A 22107-nucleotide genomic window follows, 5' to 3' on the forward strand; every position below is an offset into this window, starting at 1 on the left:
CCCCAAGAATGGACCTCGGGCTACATTCACGGAGACAGATGGTCTTGACCGTCACATGGCCCCTTAATTAAATTATCTTCACCTCATCTGGCTTTTCATCATGAAACTTAGATAATATCCGTGATTGTGCAGCTGAATGTGGTTTGATCTAGCCCAATCTTTCTCAACCACCAGACTGTGGCCCTGTACCTGGCCCGGACTCCAGTCTCATGGGCTGCGAGTGAATTGCAGTTTCACTTTTCCATTAATTTCTCATTGGTAATATGTATGGCCAGGCTTTTCACTTGCACAAAAGAGATTTACCAGGCCTCTAGTTTTGAAAAAGGCTGAGAATCCCGGCTCTAGTCTATCAACACAAATATGAGGCAGTTTCTACTTCCAAAAAAAAAGTGGCCACTGCAAGCTGCAGAAATAACTATGGTCAATAATTGTCATTGCATAAAATTTTTTTGTGAAAATTTTTTTCATTTGGCTCCTAATTACCAACCTAGTACGCCAAATTATAAATGTTAATTTGTCAACTTTGCCAAATAACAAATGTTAAATTGCGAGTGTTGCCAAATAATGAGTGCTAAATTGCCAAACATCGAGTTGAGTCTCCCGAAATGTGCTCCCATTTTGCAAAAATTTCTTTCTGTAATTAACAAGAAGTCACAGTAGTAATCATACCCATAAAATTGAAAAAATTAATTTTAAATAATTTTGTGTATGTGTTGATCCAATTTCATTGAGAAGTGAATAGTGTTGCTACAAATATAAACAGTTTTGTGAATAAAATCTTTTTAAGCTTTGGTTCTTTTATTTTGAATAATTGAGGGGGAATGAATATCACATTATCAGAATTTTTATAATTTATGTGGCTCTGTTATATGAGTTATACTTTTGACCAAAACTGGAAGGTTTTAAAACACTTTGTTGCCAAGAGAAAAGTATGGATTATCTGTATGTGGATTGATTATTTTATGAATTCTTATAATGCTGAGTGAAACAAATCAAAATTTGAAATTTCTAAACCGTTCTACGCCTGTATTTTTGAGAAGAGAGAATTTATATGGCCGATTAAAAATGAATTTGCATTTGTGTCCCTCCTTTTTTCTTTGCTGTAAAACTTGTAAGTTATGAAGTTTGCCATGACACTTAACTCCTTTTTTTTTATTTAAGAAATTTTGTAGGAACACTGTTCTAACAAAATTGGTACGTGTTGTGAACCTAACATGAAGTTCATTTCTGTGTAATGCTTGTTAAGTGCAGTGCTACCATCAACTTTCTCGACTATGAGTGAATTGCAATGATTGTACCATTGTATGCCCATTACTCCAGGGTGTCTACCATCACGGAAAAGTAACGGAATGAGAAAAAGATGATGGATCTCCTAAAAAATCACGAAATTCCAGCCAAGGTCACAGATTTTTTGATTCTCTGAAGCCCTTTTTTTTAATTTTTTTCCCCTAAAATGTAGACCATAGTTTCCCAAACTTTTTGTTCCATCTCCCATTCACTAGAAAAGTTTTTCCTCATCGCCCCCAACACAAGTGAACCCATGGGACTATGCCATCACCCACTAGGGGTGATATTGCTCACTTTGGGAAACATTGATCTAGACTTTTGAGGTGCTGTGCATTCAATATTTTCTCTTCTCTTCCCGTTTTTTTTCTCCCCTTTTTTTGTGTGGGGGTGGATGGATGGGCGAGTAGCAACAGGGAAGAACAATGTTATCTGTCAATGTGTAGCCTACACGTGGTCAGACATGGGGGGGGGGGGGGGAACTGTTTAGCTTTGGTGAACAAAACAATACTTTTTCTTTCTTAGCTTGTTCTGACCTTTCAACATCTGTAATATTCACCTAAAGCAGTGTGTTCTCAAAATCACCTGATATTTTACAACAAATAATAATTATGTCATTTCGGTACCACAGGTTCGAACTGCTGTGGCACTTATGATATGTTAAGGGGGATCAATTATATGTTAGCGGCACAAAAAACAATTACCTCAAGTTAAATGTAACCCAGGTTAATCCTAGTTACGTAGCTCCAATTATATGTCGTGAGGCTGGAGTTGCGACATATGAAATATGATAATAAAATTACGGCACCAATTATGTTGCGATCACGATTCACAAGTATATATAAGATGAAATATGAAAGGTCATAGCTAAAAAAAGCTATTTCACATTGCCGCTTCAATTTAAGAGTTAAATTTATTTATGGTTTCTCCTAAATTTGGGTGATGTACAAATGTGCAACGTCTAACATTTCAATAGCATAACCTCAAGCTCAAATATGTCTATGATTCTCATCCTATACTAATACTGAACAAAATTGTATATAATAGACTTGATCACTTGACCCAGGCCCCTCATTTGGTGGAGGGTTCAAGGGGAGCCATTGCTCTGGTGCACGGCAAAGTCCTTTTTACTTTTTCCTTGCCTAGCTCCGGGGATTTTCATGCTACAGGTGCCATTCCAATGCTATTTAGTGTTTTTCAGTATGGAGATTGCATTCCAATACAAAAAACTTGGTGTTGCCATTTGATATTTTCGAAATTTTCTCACTGTAACCGTAACTGTTAGAGTGACACTGTTGTTTTCCATATCATTCTTGAGCGCATACCTCAAAATACCTAAAATACCTTATGCCAAAATTTCATTCAGTTTCTGTTAATGATATGATAGTTAGGGGCCCATATGTCGGGATAGTTTTTTTATAATCACCCCGTATATGTATAAATTTAGCACATGTTCTTTGCCCCCCCGGAAAAAGTTGAAATGACTGTCCTGACTCGACCACAAGGCAGCATCTTTATCACATTCCCATCTCTGGAATATGCCCCAGTAAGCACCAGGTGCGCCTTTTCTCTCTGTTTCTGTTAAACCAACCTACAGACAATGGCCCAATCCCAACTGATTAGTCTATATCTCGCAGAATGCCTTAATGTGTATATTAAAGAACATTAATACTCACGTATTGCCACGGAGGAAACCTTAGGTGCCCTGGCACTTAACCACATTTCTTGAACAAGAGAACGTTTACCAGGAAATCAAGATAGTTAACACCCTTCCATTTCGTCAAAAACCAATGTGATTCATTGAACAATATTGCCTGACAACTAACAAAGTTTTTTATTGATTCTAACACACGTAGAGTGGTTTGATGTTCTTTTTTAGAAAAAGGTGATGAGAGAAACGTAAATGTGTTGCACAAATTGTGCATATCTATGTAAAAAAAAGTGTGCATTTACGATTCTTAAGCAAGGAAAAAAGTAACTGGATGTGTTATTTTTTATTCCAAATGTATGAAGTGGGATTTTTTTTTAATAATATGTCAGGGAAGGGGTAGGGAAATTGCTTAGGACAGATAGACAAATCTGTGTAGCCACAGTTGTGATGTTTTGCTAGGTTAGCATGACCAATAATGCTTTGTATAACCTGTCGAATCTGTTTCCTATTCAGTGAAATAAGTTTTTTGCCTTGAGTTCCTTGAGTTCCATTGATGATAATGTTTATATTCTATTCATTGTTTGACATCTCCTTTTATGGTTGACATGGAAACATGATAGAGCGGTTCAGGTAGCTTCAGATTTGCTGCCTTTTTGGCTATTTGGTCTGCAAGTTCCATTTCCACTGAAGTTTACATGTCCAGGAACCCAGTAATGGTTGATGTTATTGTCAAGTGCTGTTAAGTTATTCAACATATCAGTGCAGTAGTTGACACATAGTTGAAACTGGAAGAAATTGTCAAGAGCCATTAATGCTGCTTGGCTATCAGAGAAGATAATGATTCATTTATTATGATACCCTTTAGTGATTAAGTTTTCAGCTAGTATATAGCTATTGCAAGTATTTCAACTTGGAAGATTGTAGTCATTTTAGTTAGATACAAGTGTATCTCATAGTGTCCATGATCAACTCCATAGATGGAGATTGCTCCAGCACCAGTTTTAATAATCCTAGAGCCATCAGTGTATCATTCGATAGCTCCAGTTGGGATGTTATCAATTATGTCAGCAATTTCATTTCCCCCAGGTACGTGGATAGCGTAATTCTTAATAAAAATTTTTATTTTGAAATGGAGTCTCTCTTTTGGCATTAGTAGAGGAGTAATTTCCACTTTCGCCCAGTAGATAGCTGGTTTTTGGAAGAATATTTGTATCCCATAAAAGGTTGGTTGTGTTATGACGCCATCTGATGTAACCCTTGTATTCATTAGCATTCCGCATATGTCGCTACTGTTTGTGACGTCACCGATCGAGATTGTATATAAACCTGTGCACAGTACTAGCACTTCACTACTGTTGTTTAATCGTTATCATGTTTAACAAATAAATAGTTGTGTTTACATTCAGCCTCTAAGCCTCCCTTTTAATTTTGGCGACGAAGATGTTAACGTACCTGCCAGGATATTTACAATAATAATAACCCCAGAAGGCATGAAATGCACTTATACATGCGACTCTTTGCATCGGAAAAATGCCTCGAAATATTCGTATGGATTAGCTGGTGTGTGTGATCAACTGTGCACGTGTCAAGGTCATGAACCATGCTTTTTCGGGCACCGGTGTTCCTTCTCTGTTTCTATTCCCGAGAATCGTACATGGGTGTGTTATTTTAGTTAAATCTTGTTTTCCCCTGGTTGTTTAGGAAAACTTAGGGTTTCCTTGCATTTTATGTATGCCATTCTCGTTTGTGCGTTGTTGCTTATTATTATTTTTTTCTTCTCTCTCTCGTTCAGTTGTGTGCGACTTCATTGATCATGGCTACTATAGGGTCGATTTCGGAGTTCGATACTTCAAATCCGAGTTCATTCGAATTATATGTGGAACAGTTAAAATTTTTTTTAGAAGCAAATGAAATCGACGATGAAAATAAAAAACGTGCAACCCTTCTAGCAGTTTGCGGAATAAAGACTTTGTCGATAATTCGTACCCTCGTTTCGCCCAAAAATGTTACGGAATATCAGTTTGGAGACTTAGGACAGAAATGCTGCTGTAATAACTTTAATAAGTCCTCCGAGATATTCCGGCGATTTAAATTTCATAAAAGGCTACAGGGCAAGCATGAAGGTGTGAACTCGTACGTGACCGAACTGAGAAAGCTTGCAGAAGATTGTAATTTCTGCGATTCTTTGGCTGAACGCTTGCGGGATCAACTAGTTTGTGGGATGAGAGATGAGGAGGTTCAGAAGAGGCTATTAGCCAAACCTGGTCTCACGTTGGAAACTGTGATTTCAATGGCTGTGGCATCGGAGATCGCGGCCTCGCAGTCTAAACATATCCATCTACAAAATACTTCCTCATCGAGTCCTGAAAATTTCGATTCTGTTTATCTCGTACGCGATCGAAGGGTTGGTAAATCACCGCAGCCCGATCCTTGTTCGCGTTGTTCTGGGAAAACCAGGGACAACAAGGTAGTTTCTCAAAATTCAAAAAATAGTGGATTTGTTTGCTTTGGATGCGGTGGAAATCATGATCGCTCATTATGCAAGTTTAGAAATTCAGTGTGCCATGGCTGTGGATTAAGGGGCCATATAAAAAAGGTGTGCCGAAAACAGCGTGATAAAAGGCAACCTCGCACAAACGAGATTAAGATACAACCGGAATATATTAATTCCTTGAATTTGAATTCCCCTTCTAAACAAAATGTGGAGGTTTTTATTGAAGGCAAGAAATTAAAAATGGAAATAGATTCAGGGTCCTACTATTCGATTGTATCTAAATGCACATTCGAAAAAAATTTTCATTTCAAAAAACGGGAAATTAAAGAAACTTCAATTAAATTGCATGATTTTTCTAAAAATGGAATCTTGCTTGTGGGCAGTTGTGAGGTAAACGTGGAGCATAATTCCCGCAACAAAAAATTGGAACTTTTAATTTTAGAAAATGATTGTACTAGCATATTAGGATATTCATGGTTTGAGCCCCTGGGAATTGCTATAACCGGGATAAACAAAGTTTTAACGAGTGAAATTGATAGACTAGTTTACAATTATAATGACGTTTTTGATGGTAAATTAGGTTCCTACAAGGATAATGCGGTGTCCTTGCCCATAAATCCAGACTTTGCCCCCATACGTTGTAAGGCTCGTAGCGTACCATTGGCGATGAAACCCAAGATCGAAGCGGCCTTGAACCGACTCCTTTATGAGGGAGTAATCGGGAAAATTTCAAATCCGAAATGGTCAACTCCAGTGGTTCCAATAGTCAAGCCCTCTGGTGATGTGCGATTGTGTGGGGATTATAAAGTCACATTAAATAGAGCAATGAATGCTCACCCCTACCCTATTCCTGCAGTAAATCACCTGTTATCTAATTTGAAAGGGGGTGGTTGTTATGCTAAAATAGATTTAGCTCAAGCGTACTTGCAACTCCCAGTTGATAATATTTCTGCCGAGGCCTAGACTATTATAACACATAAAGGGGCTTTTAAGGTCAATAGACTTCAGTTTGGAATAAATGTGGCCCCGGGAATTTTTCAAAACTTAATGGAAGACTTATTTTTGGGTTTAGATGGAGTTGTTCTGTATTTTGACGATGTTCTTGTCCGCGGAAATTCACGCGAACAATTGGCCGCCCGATTAGAACAGGTTCTCGGACGCCTGAGGAATTCTGGTCTAAAGGCTAACAAGGAAAAATGTCTCTTTGGAGTACCCGAAGTGGAGTTTTTGGGGTATCGCATTGATACAAAAGGCATCCACCCATCAAAAACTAAGGTTGAGGCTATTCATTCTTTTCCTGTGCCCAGGGATAAGGTTCAATTACAAGCATTTTTGGGAATTCTAAATTTCTATAATAGTTTTCTAGAGGGAAAATCTACTAAAGCAGAAGTATTGCACAGGCTCTTGGACAGTGGTGCAACATGGAAATGGACAAAGGTTCATGATAATGCATTTAATTCCCTCAAGGAGCTTTTAAGCTCAGAAGCTGTTTTAGTCCCTTTTGATGAAAAATTGCCAATTACTTTAGTGTGTGATGCTTCACCTTTTGGTGTGGGAGCCATTTTAAATCATATCCTTGCTGATGGTATAGAGGCCCCTATAGCTTTTGCATCACGTACTCTCACATCTACTGAGAGAAATTATGCACAAGTAGATAAAGAGGCATTGGCAATTATTTTTGGGATAAAAAAATTTCACCATTTCATTTATGGTCATAGCTTCACTATCGTGACAGATCACCAGCCATTGTTGGGAATATTCCTTAAAAATAAGCCAACAAGGGAAATTTTGTCTCCACGTGTGCTTCGATGGTCCCTGATCTTAAATGCATATGATTTTACGTTAGTACACAAGCCGGGTAGAAAAATTCAAAATGCAGATTCATTGAGTAGGCTTCCAGCAAAAATTGAAAATTTTGAGGTACCCCCGCCTTTGGAGGTTTTCTTTACTGAAGAATTATAGGACCCACCTGTGTGTGCCACTGAGATTTCTAGGCTTACACTACGTGATCCTATTCTTTCTAGGGTTCTTAATTGGGTTTTGCGGGGTTGGCCCTCAGAGAAGCCTGACCCAAAATTTCAAACATATTTTTTAAAAAGAAATGAATTATCAACTCATAAAAATTGCCTATTATGGGGAAACAGAGATGTGATACCGGTGTCCGGGAGACCACGTGTTTTACAAGCCTTACATCTTGCCCATCCTGGCATTGAAAGGATGAAGGCATTAGCGCGTTCATACGTGTGGTGGCCATGCATTGATTCCGACATTGAGTGTCAAGTGAAATCCTGCCAAGCGTGTCAACAGACACGTCATGCACCTCCTAGGGCTCCAGTGCACCCATGGGAAGTTCCGAGTAAGCCTTGGTCATGCCTACATATTGATTTTGCTGGTCCATTCCAAGGTCAAGAATTCCTGGTGGTCGTTGATGCCTTCTCAAAGTGGGTCGAAGTACGTCGCATGAGTTCTACATCTGCGTGTGCAATGGTTGATGTTCTCAGAGACTTGTTTGTCACCCATGGTATACCAGATATCATGGTTTCCGACAATGGAGGTCAATTCATCTCAATGGAGTACCGTTTGTTCCTGGAACGCAATCTGATTCGCAGAGTCTTAATCGCTCCTAGAAGACCATGTGCTAACAGGCAGGCTGAAAGAACTGTACAAACGGTTAAAGATGCCTTACGTCGAATCGTACATGGCTCCTGGCGAAAAATATTGGAAAATTTCTTGTTGCAGCAGCATTGTACTCCAACATCCACAACTTGTGCCAGCCCAGCGGAATTGTTGATGGGGAGGAGGTTGCGTACTATTCTAGATAATCTTCATCCGGATCTAACAGCCAAAAGGAGAGAAAAGCAGGAGCTGGATTTCTATCAGAAGAATGACAATCGTGGTACACGATATTTCAGCGAAAACGATCCAGTCTTCATTAGAAACTATGATCAATCTTCAACATGGCTTCCTGCTACCATAGTCCAGCCAACAGGTCCAGTGTCCTACAAGGCTGTTACTGAAAATGGTGATGTTGTACGCCGACATGTCGATCAAATGTTGCAACGACTTCCTGACAATCCTGAGTCAACAGTTAACATTAAAGAACCATTCGTATCTCCAGTATCGCAGTCACCTGAGCCAACGGTTGCAGAATCACAAGTGAAAGTAGTTACAAAGGACAGTCCGAGACTGATGGCGAAACCGGAAATTGTTCCAGAAGAATCGTCCATACAGAGTCAGCGTCGTAGACGGACAGTCACTCTGCCTCGCCATTTTAAGGACTTTGTTCTATCTTAGGGGAAGGGGTGTTATGACGCCATCTGACGTAACCCTTGTATTCATTAGCATTCCGTATATGTCGCTACTGTTTGTGACGTCACCGATCGATATTGTATATAAACCTGTGCACAATACTAGCGCTTCACTACTGTTGTTTAATCGTTATCATGTTTAACAAATAAATAGTTGTGTTTACATTCAGCCTCTAAGCCTCCCTTTAATAGGTTGCACCAGGTACCATTTCTTTCAAGCATGTACATGGTTTTAAAAGCTTCTCCTTCTAAATACCATCTTAGAGGTGGCATTTTCAGACCAGTTTCGAGAGCTGAGTGAAGCTCCCATGCAGGCTAATCTTCAGTGCTGTCTTAATGCATGGGTCCACCTGGGCCTCACAAAAATGAGAACCAGTTAAAATTTTCAAGAATTTGCTAGGTGGTGCCTCACTAAAATCACTTGGCCTGGGGGCCCATGATGCTCTACAGACGGCCCTGCTAATCTTTGCACTTTTTGTGGAACAGTCTTGCAGGAGGTTGTAACTAGTGCCTGGTGCCATATCAAATATTCATAATTTAGCATTGGGCAGTAGCGTTGTGAATCCATTGGGTGGTTTTAGGTTTAAACCCCATGTTTTACCAAAAATTTGTTTGCAAACATAAGTTTATTAGTGGCCCGTTTAAATCTACTTGAATATGGAATTTCCAGGTGAGCTTAGAATCCAAATGCCATCCAAGGTATTCCACATACCATTACACAGTGTGAGTTCTATTCCCTTAAAGGTTAGGTTTCCAAGTTCCCATTTCCTGTTCCATGTAAATATCACTATTTTGGATTTTTCCATGTAAATATCACTATTTTGGATTTTTCCATGTAAATATCACTATTTTGGATTTTTCCATGTAAATATCACTATTTTGGTTTTTTCCATGTAAATATCACAGGGATGGGATTGCTGCGCCAAGCTGCGCCATTAGTAATTTTCTGGTACATACTGCGCCATAACAGTGATTTTTCCCAGAAAATTCGGTGCTTCTGCACCAATTGGGGTTCTCTGAAATTTCCCTCGTCTAACTTTAGCTTTCAATGATGTCATTTGAGTCATGCTGTGACGTCAACCTCGAAGTTGCTACTGTAACTTAAGGCCTGTTTACACGAGGCAAGTGCTTTAGTTGGTAACTTAATTTTTAGTTGCCAAGTACGATACAATGTATGCAGACGATAAGGGCCGTTTACACGGCTTTAGTTGGCAAGTGCGGAAGTGATTTAGTTGGTAAGTTAATACGAACGATTATATTTTTTTCGGTTAAGTAGACCTATGCGCATGCGCCAGTGGGCGTGACCTGCCGCTCTGGAGGGGTTTGCTCTCTCACGGAGGGGTTTATTTTGATCTCAAGCGTGAACCTGTTCATACTCTGTTGTCTCCTGAAGTTTCGCTAGAATTCCCCGGAAATATTGGATGGTGAGGTGGCCAGAGGACACAACCTTCAAGTTTATTGAAAGATATCTTCGCCATGAATGTTTGTTGAACTATAGAAATGAAATTTACCTTAACAAAAAAGCTAAAAATTATTTGATGTTGGGAAAAGCTATGGAACATTCTGTCGACGTGATGTCAGGAGTTGAAAAAAATTGAAAATTCAAAAATATATATCAGGTGGGGAGGATTTATATATTAAAAACTGGAGGGGGTTTCGAATATTTCTCTCATCCAGAAGGAATTTGCTGCCATCTGTTGTCGCCGCTGTGGTGGTCGAGTTGTTATAGTGACGGACTCGTGATGCGAGGATCCGGGTTCGAACCCCACAGTGGTGGTCGGCTGAAGTTGGTTTTCTGTGGTTCCCAACTTCAAGGCGCGAATGCGAGCCGATCTCCCTGTTAAAAAGTCTCGCCACAGAGAGCAACAGGCCTACAACGTTACAAATATTCAATCATTCACTCACAATTTGAAGTATAGATGGCAGCACTGAAATATCATACACAACACTAGCTACGCACTCAGACTGTTAGGTGCACTAACTTTGTTCCAGACTCTGCCACGAAGCTGGGCTGGAAGAGATTTCGGCAACAGGATAAGTCTGGTGGCTGAGACCCTGGCATTCATTCATCATGCCATCTGTTGTAAAAATACATGATCAAATATTTAACATAAAGATATCATCTCTATAGATTAAATTTTAAAAAAAAATAATGATTTCAAAAATTTGGAAATAATTTTTGTTTAATGAATTTTTATTATTTAATTTTTAACCCTTAGAATTTCTTACGAATGTCAAGAATCTTCTCCCGTATTTTCGGCTTACATAATTCTTAATTTATCTCCTCTTTAACTTCGATTAAAATATCATATAATCGATATTTACAACTTAGAGGAGAAATAGAGAAATCTTATATTTCTTTTCGATGACTTATATAAGTTTATAATATGTTGTGTATTCTTTTTTCCCCTGTGGCGTCATCTCTCGCCCCCTTACGTGCACCTCCTGATGCGTGGGTGGCAGAGGTGAAAAAAGGGGACAAGCGAACTGTTTCCCTTGCGTGACCTACTTCTTGCTCAGTGTGTTGCTCTCGCGCAAGTAAGAAAAAAGTTTCTCCTTTTATATTATGTGGAATTAATATTGTTAACCTATGTAAGTAGTTTTTTAAAATTAAATGAACTTGATTGAACGATTGATTAAAAAACCGAATTTCAAGCTAAAAAAAAGTTCGGGTTTTTAACCAATCGGAGATGACGCTGGTTTTCGGAATCTGAAATACGGACGCACTATGTTTGCACCATCGAGCTGGAGAGAGTATGACGTCAGAGGTCTTCGCTTTGGCAGTGCTGAGAATTCATCCGTCGGAAGATCACGTGACTCTGTGAAAAGATGCACAATCCTGTTACTTTCTTATGGCATAAATCAGAGTTTAAAACAGTAAATGAAAGAAATAATTTCAGCATAGATGAGATAATTCCAAAATTAATGAAAGAGATATTTTCAGTATTAATGAAAGAGAATTTCAGTATTAATGAGAGATAATTTCAGTATTAATGAGAGATAATTTCAGTATTAATGAGAGAGAATTTCAGTATTAATGGAAGATAATTCTACAGCATTAAAATTCCAAAAATTAATGAAAGAAAAAGTCTAGAATTAATGAAATACATAATTTCAGTTCTAAAGTAAATGAAAGTGATAATTTCAGTTCTAAAGTAAATGAAAGTGATAATTAAAACATTAATGAAAGATAATTCCGGAAATACTGGAAGATAATTCCGTAATTAATGAAAGATAATTCCGTAATTAATGAAAGATAATTCCGTAATTAATGAAAGATAATTCCGTAATTAATGAAAGATAATTCCGTAATTAATGAAAGATAATTCCGTAATTAATGAAAGATAATTCCGTAATTAATGAAAGATAATTACAGCATTAGTGAAAGATAATTCCATAATGAAAGATAATTCCAGCATTAATGAAAGAAATAATTAATAAAGGAAATAATTCCAGCATTAATGAAAGAAATAATTAATAAAGGAAATAATTCCAGAATTTATGAAGGAAAATTCCAGAATTAATGAGAGATAATTCAGCATTGAAGTAAGGACTGGAGTCCAGATAAGACTCATCTTGACATAATCAAATCCAGAAGTCGTTTCAGATAAAAGTGTTTCGGTGTAAGCTTTGTTTCTGAAAGAAGCATCGGAACATTTCAATGGCTTTCTGAGACATTATTTCAAAAAGAGGAGCCCCTCATACACATTTGTATGACAAGCTAGGAGCTCTTGTTAGAAAAATTATGGCGCGTTTCCTGAAATCTGAACATATCAGAATGTTCGAATTGCTGAGCTCCAAAATGTAGCTATAGAAAGCAGTGAGTGCTGGAGGACAAATTTGGTTGTTGGTGCTGAAACAGAATCCAGTCTTGCTGAGCTGGGGGATGTTCTCAAGAAAACATTTCTATGAGGTGCTAGATCATCAAGCACTTGCTCAAAGTTTTACCTTTTGAGAACACCATGCTGGAAAAATTGAAGTGTTTGCATCCCCTTTTCCGACTGGAAAACTCTTCATTATTATGTATTAAGTACATTGTTTCAAAGCTACCGCAAGTTTGTCGTTCAGATACCCCTGTTTTCTTGGATGAATGGATTTCTCTGCAGTGGGAAGATATACAGGTAAGTTATCAAAGGTTAGATAAGTATTGGAGATCTATATTTGATCTGAAAAACTTGGATGAAAGTGCAAAGTTCAAGATTTTGCCTGTGCTCATCAAAGCCTTATTATGTCTTGCACACATGGAAATGCAGACTGCGAGAGAGGCTTTAGTGTAAACAAACATTTCCTGCAACATAAATCAAATCTTTCGATTGAAAGTATCAATGGCATTAGGTGAATAAAATCTTTTATACAACATTCTCAAAATGCTAAAAATATTGATGTCGATGCCAATCTTCTGAAAGCTGTTTGCAGCTTGCATCAGATGTACCAAGACAGACTTCAGCACCAAAAAAACTTTTGATAAGAAAGTTCCACGACCAAATGAGAATCAAAGACTAAAAACAGAAAAAAGGGAGTTGGAAGTTCAGTTGCCATCATCAAAAGCTATTCTGAACAATGCAGAGAAAATGATAGAAGTGAGGATAAAGAGAAAAAACTTTGTAGACATCGAAAGTGGGCAAGTTCGTCTGAGAACACAGAAAGAAAAACTGTGTAGTGTTCTTGAGAAATTAGAGGAAAACAGTCATGAGTCAACAGACACAGAGTCAACAAAATGTCATGAGGTTTTTTTTTTGTTTGTTTTTTTTTAATGTAGGCCTATGCTTATTTGTTTGATTTATAAACTTTTACTTTTTCTTCTTACACCCAACTTGAATTATGACTAATTTTTACATCCCTACAAGTGGATGCAAGTTTTATCAAACATATAAAACTAATTTTAGACGCCAGAACTCTATAACTGGTTGAAATGTTCAAAATTTAATAATCTGATTATCTCGGTTTGAAAAATTTTCATTTTTCACAAAGGTAATAATATTCTGTGCTCTGCTCTGAAACACTAAATTTACTGCTCCAAAACTGCTCCGAAAAGAGTCAACAGCAATCCCATCCCTGATATCACTATTTTGGATTTTTCCATGGAAAATATTAGTTGGTGTTTATCACCCTATCTGTTGACAGAGTGTAAAATTTGTTGAGCAAGATTCCTCGCTGTGGATAAATCGTGCCCTTGAATGAGCACGACTAGATTGTCTGCATGAGCCCGAGTATGTCCTGGTCAGTTTATTAGATCAGAGATCAAGGAGCTGAAAACTATGTTCAACAAAAATGGAGAAATAATTCTCTTGTGGGCAACTTTTTCTTGGTAATTCTTTTACCTTGGGCATCAAGAACATGAGCAGTAACTGTTCGGTTCCTGGGCATATGGTCAATCTATCTGATTATCATAGGTGAAATTTTATATTATAATACCTAATAGTGCCTTTTTTTATAGAGCAAAAGTAGCATTATATTAAAGGCTCCAGCAATGCCAAGGAAAATACCAATAATAAATTGCCCTTTGATTACTGTATTTTCAATTCTCGGATCAATTGATGAAGATCAGAGTCAGTGGAGTACCCAGTATTAAAACCATTTTAGTTCAAATTAATCTTACCCATTAGAGCGAATATTTCTTGAAGATGCCAAAGTATCAATCTTTCCAATAACTTCAATTGAAATGAAGATAATGTGATAATTTTAAAAGATCATTTATAAGTGGGTTTTCCTGGTTTTGGTAGGAAGATGGAAGATACCTTTGGAGTTCCTCCATACTTAAGGTATGTATTCTAAATCTAGGCTGGCTTTATAGAAGACGAATCAGTTCTTTACCAGTAACATCTCAGCCTTTTTGTAGAAAGATAAGATATATTCCATCTGTCCTTGAAAACTTTACAGGGGAGATAAAAAGTCACTGGGAGAAAATCCTCCCAAGGCTTTGGCACATTAGTCATGTTCATTCAACTATTATGTTGACTAATGGTCTACTGGTTCCAAGGTAGGCCTAGTCTGTTCACCAGAGTCTGGTTCTGCAGGTCCACCAAGGTGATAATCCAGTAGAAATTCTCAAGTGTCTCCACAGGGTTGGTAGTAAGTATAGTTCCCATTTGATGGTTCAATAACATTTATTTTATCAGAGGAATTGTTTTTGATAAATTTTATTAACTTCCTTAAAGTAAGTCCAGTTTGATTAAAGTTTGGTCCTGAAAGCTTTCCTGAGTGCCTTTCTTGTTTCTTTACAAAGGAGTTCGAAATCTTTAGTCCGCCATTTCTTAGAGTAGACTTTAAATTTATCCAGCTTGAGTGGACAAACTTGATTCACAGAATTTCGGATCACTTCTGTCAAGGTGCCAGTGTGGTAGTCCAAATCATCTGCTGTTAAGATCATCTCCAAGGTTGCTGAGAGTGTTTAGCTGGTTTTCCACAGGTTTTCTTTAAAAAATCCCAGTTTGTGTTCCCAAAATTCTGAAAAAAGTAGGAATACCTGTTGCTTCATAATGGAAGTTTATGAACCTGTGATCTGATAAGGAGGGTTTATCACTGGCTTTCCATTTCTTGATCACATTTGCAATATCAATTGAGACTAGGGTCACATCAATAACTTCTTTATGATTTGGTGTGCACAAAGTTTGTCTGTGTCTTTGGTTGGCCCAGACCAGATTTGTTTCTATGGGGAATTCTAAGCATTTCATCTCTGGTTTATATCTAAGCCGCCCCATGCTGTATGATGAACATTGGCATCACATCCAATTGTCATATTTGTATTATAATGTTTACATTATTCCACCAGTTCACAGAACTCTTGTGGTATTTAGATCATAGGCAAATCACATGATCAGACCAAGCAAATCATGATAGGTAGATTCTTGTTAAGTTCATTACCCTTTGTTAGAATAGCAACATCTTCTAATGTGAATTGTGGAAGCATCCAAGTTTGGGATGTCGACCGAGTTGATTTGACAACGCTCATCTGACTCCACTCTGATTAAAAGACGACTTGTCACAATCACCAAAATTATTTATTTACAAAAAATGCACACACACGAAAAAACATCAACATGTCATTTACACTCACTCGCAACCACTGAATCTCTTTTCTTCTTTCCGTCGCTTGGCGCGCGTAACCAGCATAGTCACTTTTTATGGCAAGCCGTGGCGAAACTCCGCCACACAACTCCCCCGCCAGTCTCACACTTCATTTGTGAGACGAAACTGAACTTTACGACTATATCGGTAGATGTAAGTTTTGTTCTTATCACTGGAATGTGATGAGTCATCCTGAACGGCTTTATCCAACAGCAAAAATGCCTGCTTTAATCTGTCGATGTTGACCACCTTTTCTTCGTCGTTTACTTCCACCACGAAGTCCTTGGTCAATCTACGCACAACACGGAATGGACCTTCGTACGGGCACTGGAGAGACTTCTTGAAGGGACCACGGCGGATGAAGACATGAGTGCAGGTGGTGAGCTTCTTCAGGACGTAGATCTTTGGAAGTCCATGCCGCACAGGATTCATTGGTTTCAGAGCGCTGATGATCCTTTGCAATCGGGCAATGTAGTCGGGAGGGTTAGACAATGGCTGATCGTCGTACAGCTGACCAGGAAGACGAAGTGAGGAACCATAAGTCAGCTGGGCTGTCGAGGCATCAAGTTCACTCCTATATGCTGACCTTAACCCAAGAAGAACCAATGGGAGAGCTTCATACCTGTCTGAGTCTAGGCCTTCCAGGACCTGTTTTATCATATGACACATCAATGCTTGCTTGAGTGGCCTATGGAACCTTTCCACCATTGCATTGCACTGTGGCGTATATGCAGCGGTCCTTGCAATTTGGATGCACATTTGGGATGTCGACCGAGTTGATTTGATAACGCTCATCTGACTCCACTCTGATTAAAAGACGACTTGTCACAATCACCAAATTTATTTATTTACAAAAAATGCACACACACGAAAAAACATCAACATGTCATTTACACTCACTCGCAACCACTGAATCTCTTTTCTTCTTTCCGTCACTTGGCGCGCGTAACCTGCGTAGTCACTTTTTATGCCAAGCGTTGGCGAAACTCCGCCACACAAGCATGGATACCTTTTGGCAAGGTACACACAAGCTCTGAGATAAGTTGTTATATTCACTCGTTACCAAAAATATCAAAAGACTTAAACAAAACTTCAAGAAAGGATTCGAGTCGATTAGAATTTTTAAAGTTTTGCATTTACTTCATGAATATGACATTGCTTTGTAAAAAAAAAAGAATTACTTGACTCCTTGGTTACATAATCACAAAATATATATGTATATATAATATAAATAACAAAAGATTACAACGATACCCATTTTTTCGGCGTGCCTTTCAATCCTTCATTACAATTCACAAGCACGGAAATCGAGGTCGTGCTCAAGTATTAATTTACTACATCTTAACACCTCGATATACTCATCAAGAATCGCCCCGAGAGAAGCAAAACTTACAAGATAGTACTCCTGGAGTGGGACTTTGAGCCAATCTGCATGCTGGATGAGATCTACGCCACGGATAGTTTCCAGGAATCTAGACCACCCGACCCCTTCCAAGTGAAAGTGGACCTCGTCCATCTAAGGAATGTCCGAGGGGACCATGTGGTCAAACTTCCGTTTCCACGATCCGTGAGAAAATTCCCCTTTACCAGCCGAGAAGAAAAGAAAAGCACCTACACTTTATGTACAATATATAGCCATCTATAACAATAATATAATTTACATAAAGTATGTGTTATGACTTCGATCATAACAAAGTCCCTATTCCTTTTTTAACAAAAAATTAGGAATTGTGTAGTAGGCCCGTAGTAATCCGGTTTCTGACCCAGGTTCTTGAACCAGAGTTGCAAAGTAACTTTGATTACGAAAGAAAGGCTGCAAGGTTATAGGATGCAGCTTTACTAATTTATGCAAAGCAACTTTACTAATTTTTTTTTAATATAAATTAAAACCAGGCAAAGTTTTGATTTTTATTTACTAATTTATCTGCCAAAATAACATTTGGCAAGGTACAAGCTGGATCTAATGGGAAATGTGAATATGATAATATTGCATGCAATAAATCCAATGAAAATTACTTGTATCAACGTTTTTAATTAAATAACAAATTCAAGAAAACTTTGACTAAAAAACTGAAAAAACCAGGGTATTTTTTCAAAAACGCCAGGATGAAGAGAAAACCTAGACTGTCCCAGAAAATGTCGGACAGATCAAAAATCACCCTCCCAACAGCGAACTCTAGATCCGCCTTGAGCAAGGTATATTAGTAATCATACTTAACAGTGGGTAATTGAATATTGCTCTGTGTAGGATTAACTGTGAAGGCCGATTGAATGACCCAAGAGACAGAACAGAGTCAGACTAAGGGTCCTGATCCAGGTCTAAATCTAATTGCATCACTGGGCTTATTGTTCTTCATAAGAGAAAGCTGTTTTATGAGTTTATAATGAGCTGAGTGTTAACTCTCTATTCTATTTAATTGCGGACAATTTTCAGGGACTGATTCTTGGCATGTTGTCATTTGCCACCTTCATGCAACATAATAACCATGTTTTTCCTGGTGTTGCCAGATACATAACACTGGATCATTCATTTTCCATTCATTCATCATTTTCCTTGGAGGTTCCCTCGCTTCAGTGGCAGGTTCTGCCTGTTCCTCTGCCTGAGATATGAGTGTCTCCTCAGGCTGTTCAGTTGGCAATAAGACTTTCTTTTTTTTCTTTCATTTAAACTGAGCGCAATGCAGGTCTGTCACCATCTATGGGAAATTTACTACCTAGTTTATTGTGTGTGCCAGAAATGTAAGTGTGTGTATGTGTACCTAACAGTCTGAGGGTGTATCTAGTGTTGCGTCTGATTTTTCAGTGCTTCCATGTATATTTCAGAAGTGAGTGAAGTGTATGATGGAATTAAATTTGTACCATTTAGATCTGTTGCTCTCAGTGGCGAAACTTTTCGATTGTGGGAGATCGGCTCACATTTGTGTGAAAAAACATGGCTGGCTTCTGTAGACGATATGGCTCCCTGAAAATAACAGCGCTCAGACCACAATGTACCATGAAAGATCTAGAGCCGAGCCAGTCAACCATTGATTGTCTTGCTTCACCCAATTACCAGGGTATTACCAACATCTTCTAAAGCAGAAAGCCTCACCTCGAGATTTGTGATGTCATTGAGATCCATCCTCGTAACCCATCTACCCCGTAAGATCGTTTTCCAGCAGCAGCATTACCACACACTGTAACGGCAATATGTTATATATTTGAACCAAGTTGATATATTTTTCCTTAATGTTATGGAAAAAAGAGGTCGAATTAGTAAAGAATTGAATACTCTAATACAGTGTTTCTTAACCTTTTTTTGCTTGTGGCCCCCTTTGAACCATATTTTTTTCTTGTGGCTCCCCTGTCTTACCCAGAGTTTTCGGCCCTCATCTAGGAGCAAGATCCTTTATTCGTATTGAATTGATTTTTTTCTGTGAATGTATACCGAACGAAAATTTTGCAAATATGATTGGCCTCCAGACCACTGGTCTAGAATTTGAGCTTCCCGCTAGTCCGAGTTTTAGTCAAAGCCGTCTCAACAACATGGGCGCCTTAGGCAAAGTGATGCTATGGTAGTCCCATATTTTGCGGGAAATAAACAGCCTATATATTTCCTACTTATTTTCAAAATTTATTGTACTGTACAAAATATAAGGTGAGGGTCACGTATGAACATGAGACACCACCCCCCCCCCCGGGCAAGACCCCTCATAACAGTGGGACTGGCAGAGATGCCGCCGGGGCGTGATATGGTTTTCATTGTTTTTGTTTTTCACACTATATTTGATATAGTGGAGGGGTCTAAAAAATGTAGCCGGGGGTCTGCGAAAAACCCACCCTAGGGAACCTGCTGTAAAATGTAGGTGGTGAGGCCCGGGTGGATCCATGCCCTAAGACGGCCCTGGTTTTATGGGTGGTTTTTTAGATTCTGTAAAAGTGTATATACAAAAGCTTTATTTCTTCACACCTTAATTTTTCTTCTCAGCTCTCTGCAGCCCTCCAAACCACCTGTCATGGCCCCTTTCTGCATTTTCTTCTGTGGCCCCTTTGAAGTATCCCAGTACCACTAGGGGCCATATGGCTCTCGGTTGAGAACCACTGCTTTAATAGATGAGTTTATACTTATAATTCAACATTATTTTCAAGTGTCAATTAGGGCCAGAGTTTTTAATAAAAACTGAACAATATTTGAAAAAAAAATTACCCTTTGACTGCAAAACTTCCCCAAGAGCATTAATTTTTCATAACTTCATTTCTGTTGATTTTAACCAAAAAAATATCCATTGAATACTAAAAGCAATTTGAGACCAATTTAACTATATAATATCCTTTATTTTTCATTAAGATTTTCATTATTTTCATTCAGAAAGATTGAAATTAATATCTTTTCTAATGTTTTTATTTTGTAAATTCATTCGTGTTTCCTCATTTTATTAAGAACTGGGGGGGGGGGGTGTTAAGACAGTCCAGCACGGTTTATTTTGTCAGGGAAAAGGTCACTGAAAAGTCACAGAATTTTTCTTTCGGTGCATGGACACCCTTTTGCTCTCTGTGGCAAGACTTTTTAATGAGGAGATTGGCTGGTATTTGCACTTCAAAGTTGGAAACCACAGAAAACTAACTTTAGCCGACCACCTCTATGGCAATGGTGGGATTCGAACCTGGGTCATTACAATGCAAGTCTGTCACTATGACCACTCAACCACCACAGTGGCACTGCACTTAGCTAAAAGCAGTGGTTTTTTAATCAGGGATAATAATTGGAGAGACTTAGACTCAGAATCCATGAGATCGAAAGAAAAAATAATCAACTCGTTTTTACATTGCTATATACAGAATGATATTTTGTAAAGAGGTTCGTGGCCTTCATTTCATTTATGCTAGGGGGGGGGGGGACTTCATATTAGCAGCACAAATTGTCGTGAAACTCAAAATGTTAAGAACTCCTGGTCAAATCCCTTCCAAAGAAAACACTGAAAGAAGAAAAATAAGAGAAGTCAATAAGAAATTTTTCAAAATGTACACATTTTTGAACTAATATAAAAATGAAGAAAGTTCTGAAAAGTTCCAAGCCTTAATAGAAAAACTTTGTTTTCAAATTGCCCCCTTGTTGAGCGGGGTTCCGCATTGGGAATCGTCACTTTAAAGCCTCCTTCAGATAGAGTAGTTGGTTCCTGCTCTAGTGTGAATGGGTGGGCACACTCTCTTCCACTAACCCTTTCACTCACAGTGGAGAAAAAACACTTAAAATACCCCCATCAAAGAATTTTCATCATCAATACTAGTGCTAGGTGGTGTGCGCAATGAATATGAATCATCATTGTATTCGTGTACTGTTCGTATTCCATTTCCTGCTTCATAACAATAGCTATTTCTAACAAATACAATTAGTGATTTAAAAATTTTTCAAGTCACTAATTATATTTTAATTACCAATTAATCCAATCTTTACTTCTCTTCTTTGAATTGGTAGATGCAGTGCACAATTTTTATATAATTACTCATATCTTTGAGTTAAAGTTTTATATATTTTGAAAAATTGTCCATTAATTTTGTTTTTATTATCTTTTCTCTGGCTACTTTTAAATTTATCTATTTGTTTTGATTACTTTGTTTATTACAGGGCTAAAATTGTCAAGATTTCTTTCAAAAAGAAACAGTTTTTTATTCAGCTGCGAAGAGAAGGGGTAATGAAATTATATTGTCATTTTTCATGTAATTTTATCTTGATTTTCTGATACTCCTACCGTGTGATTTCGTTATCAAATTCACAAGGGGCAACTTAGCCTAGCAGATATGTAGTTAGCATACTAATTTCAAGTTTGCAAGCCTTTGTTTGAATCCAAGTATGAGAGCAGCCATTCAATATTTGACTTTCAAATTTGCCATAAAACTGTAGACCTCTATGCAACGACACAGCTGTGCTTTTATAAACCAACTATCATAAATCCCCCGTATTAACAAAGACAAAATTGTAAATACTTTAAAGTATGGTGAAGCATATGCATAGGTCAGAGAGGAAAATGATGATAGTCCATTTTTTGACAAAAATGATTTAATGGTGCCATCTGTTGGTTTATGAGGTGTACTATCAAAATGTAGAATGCGTTAAGGGAACTATCATTGTTATTCACCCTAAAAACACATTCGAAAGTAAGAACCAATGGAGAAGAACGATGATAGTCCCATTTGTTTTCGGTTTTACAAAAAATGAGCAAATTGTGACTATCATCGTTTTCCCCCCGACCTTTCACCTTACATGTTAAAGAACATTAGCACATGTACTTTAACATCTTCATTGCCTTATTGCTCAGTAGAGC

At 38.0% G+C, this 22107-nt stretch overlaps 1 protein-coding gene across 2 annotated transcripts in view; it reads left to right on the forward strand.

Moving 5' to 3' along the window:
• Nucleotides 1-22107, forward strand: part of Ptpmeg (protein tyrosine phosphatase Meg) — a 595691-nt gene that overhangs the window by 186940 nt on the left and 386644 nt on the right. For both annotated transcript variants that reach the window (XM_089247192.1, XM_089247198.1), the window contains one exon: nucleotides 21411-21474. In XM_089247192.1, the coding sequence (XP_089103318.1) occupies nucleotides 21411-21474 (64 nt within the window). The remainder of the gene's footprint in view (nucleotides 1-21410; nucleotides 21475-22107) is intronic.

Source organism: Pholcus phalangioides, unplaced genomic scaffold (genome assembly GCF_987345545.1).
Source record: "Pholcus phalangioides strain wild (caught in Gottingen) unplaced genomic scaffold, Ppha-v1.0 ptg000003l_1, whole genome shotgun sequence".
In the NCBI taxonomy this organism is placed as follows: Eukaryota; Metazoa; Arthropoda; class Arachnida; order Araneae; family Pholcidae; genus Pholcus; species Pholcus phalangioides.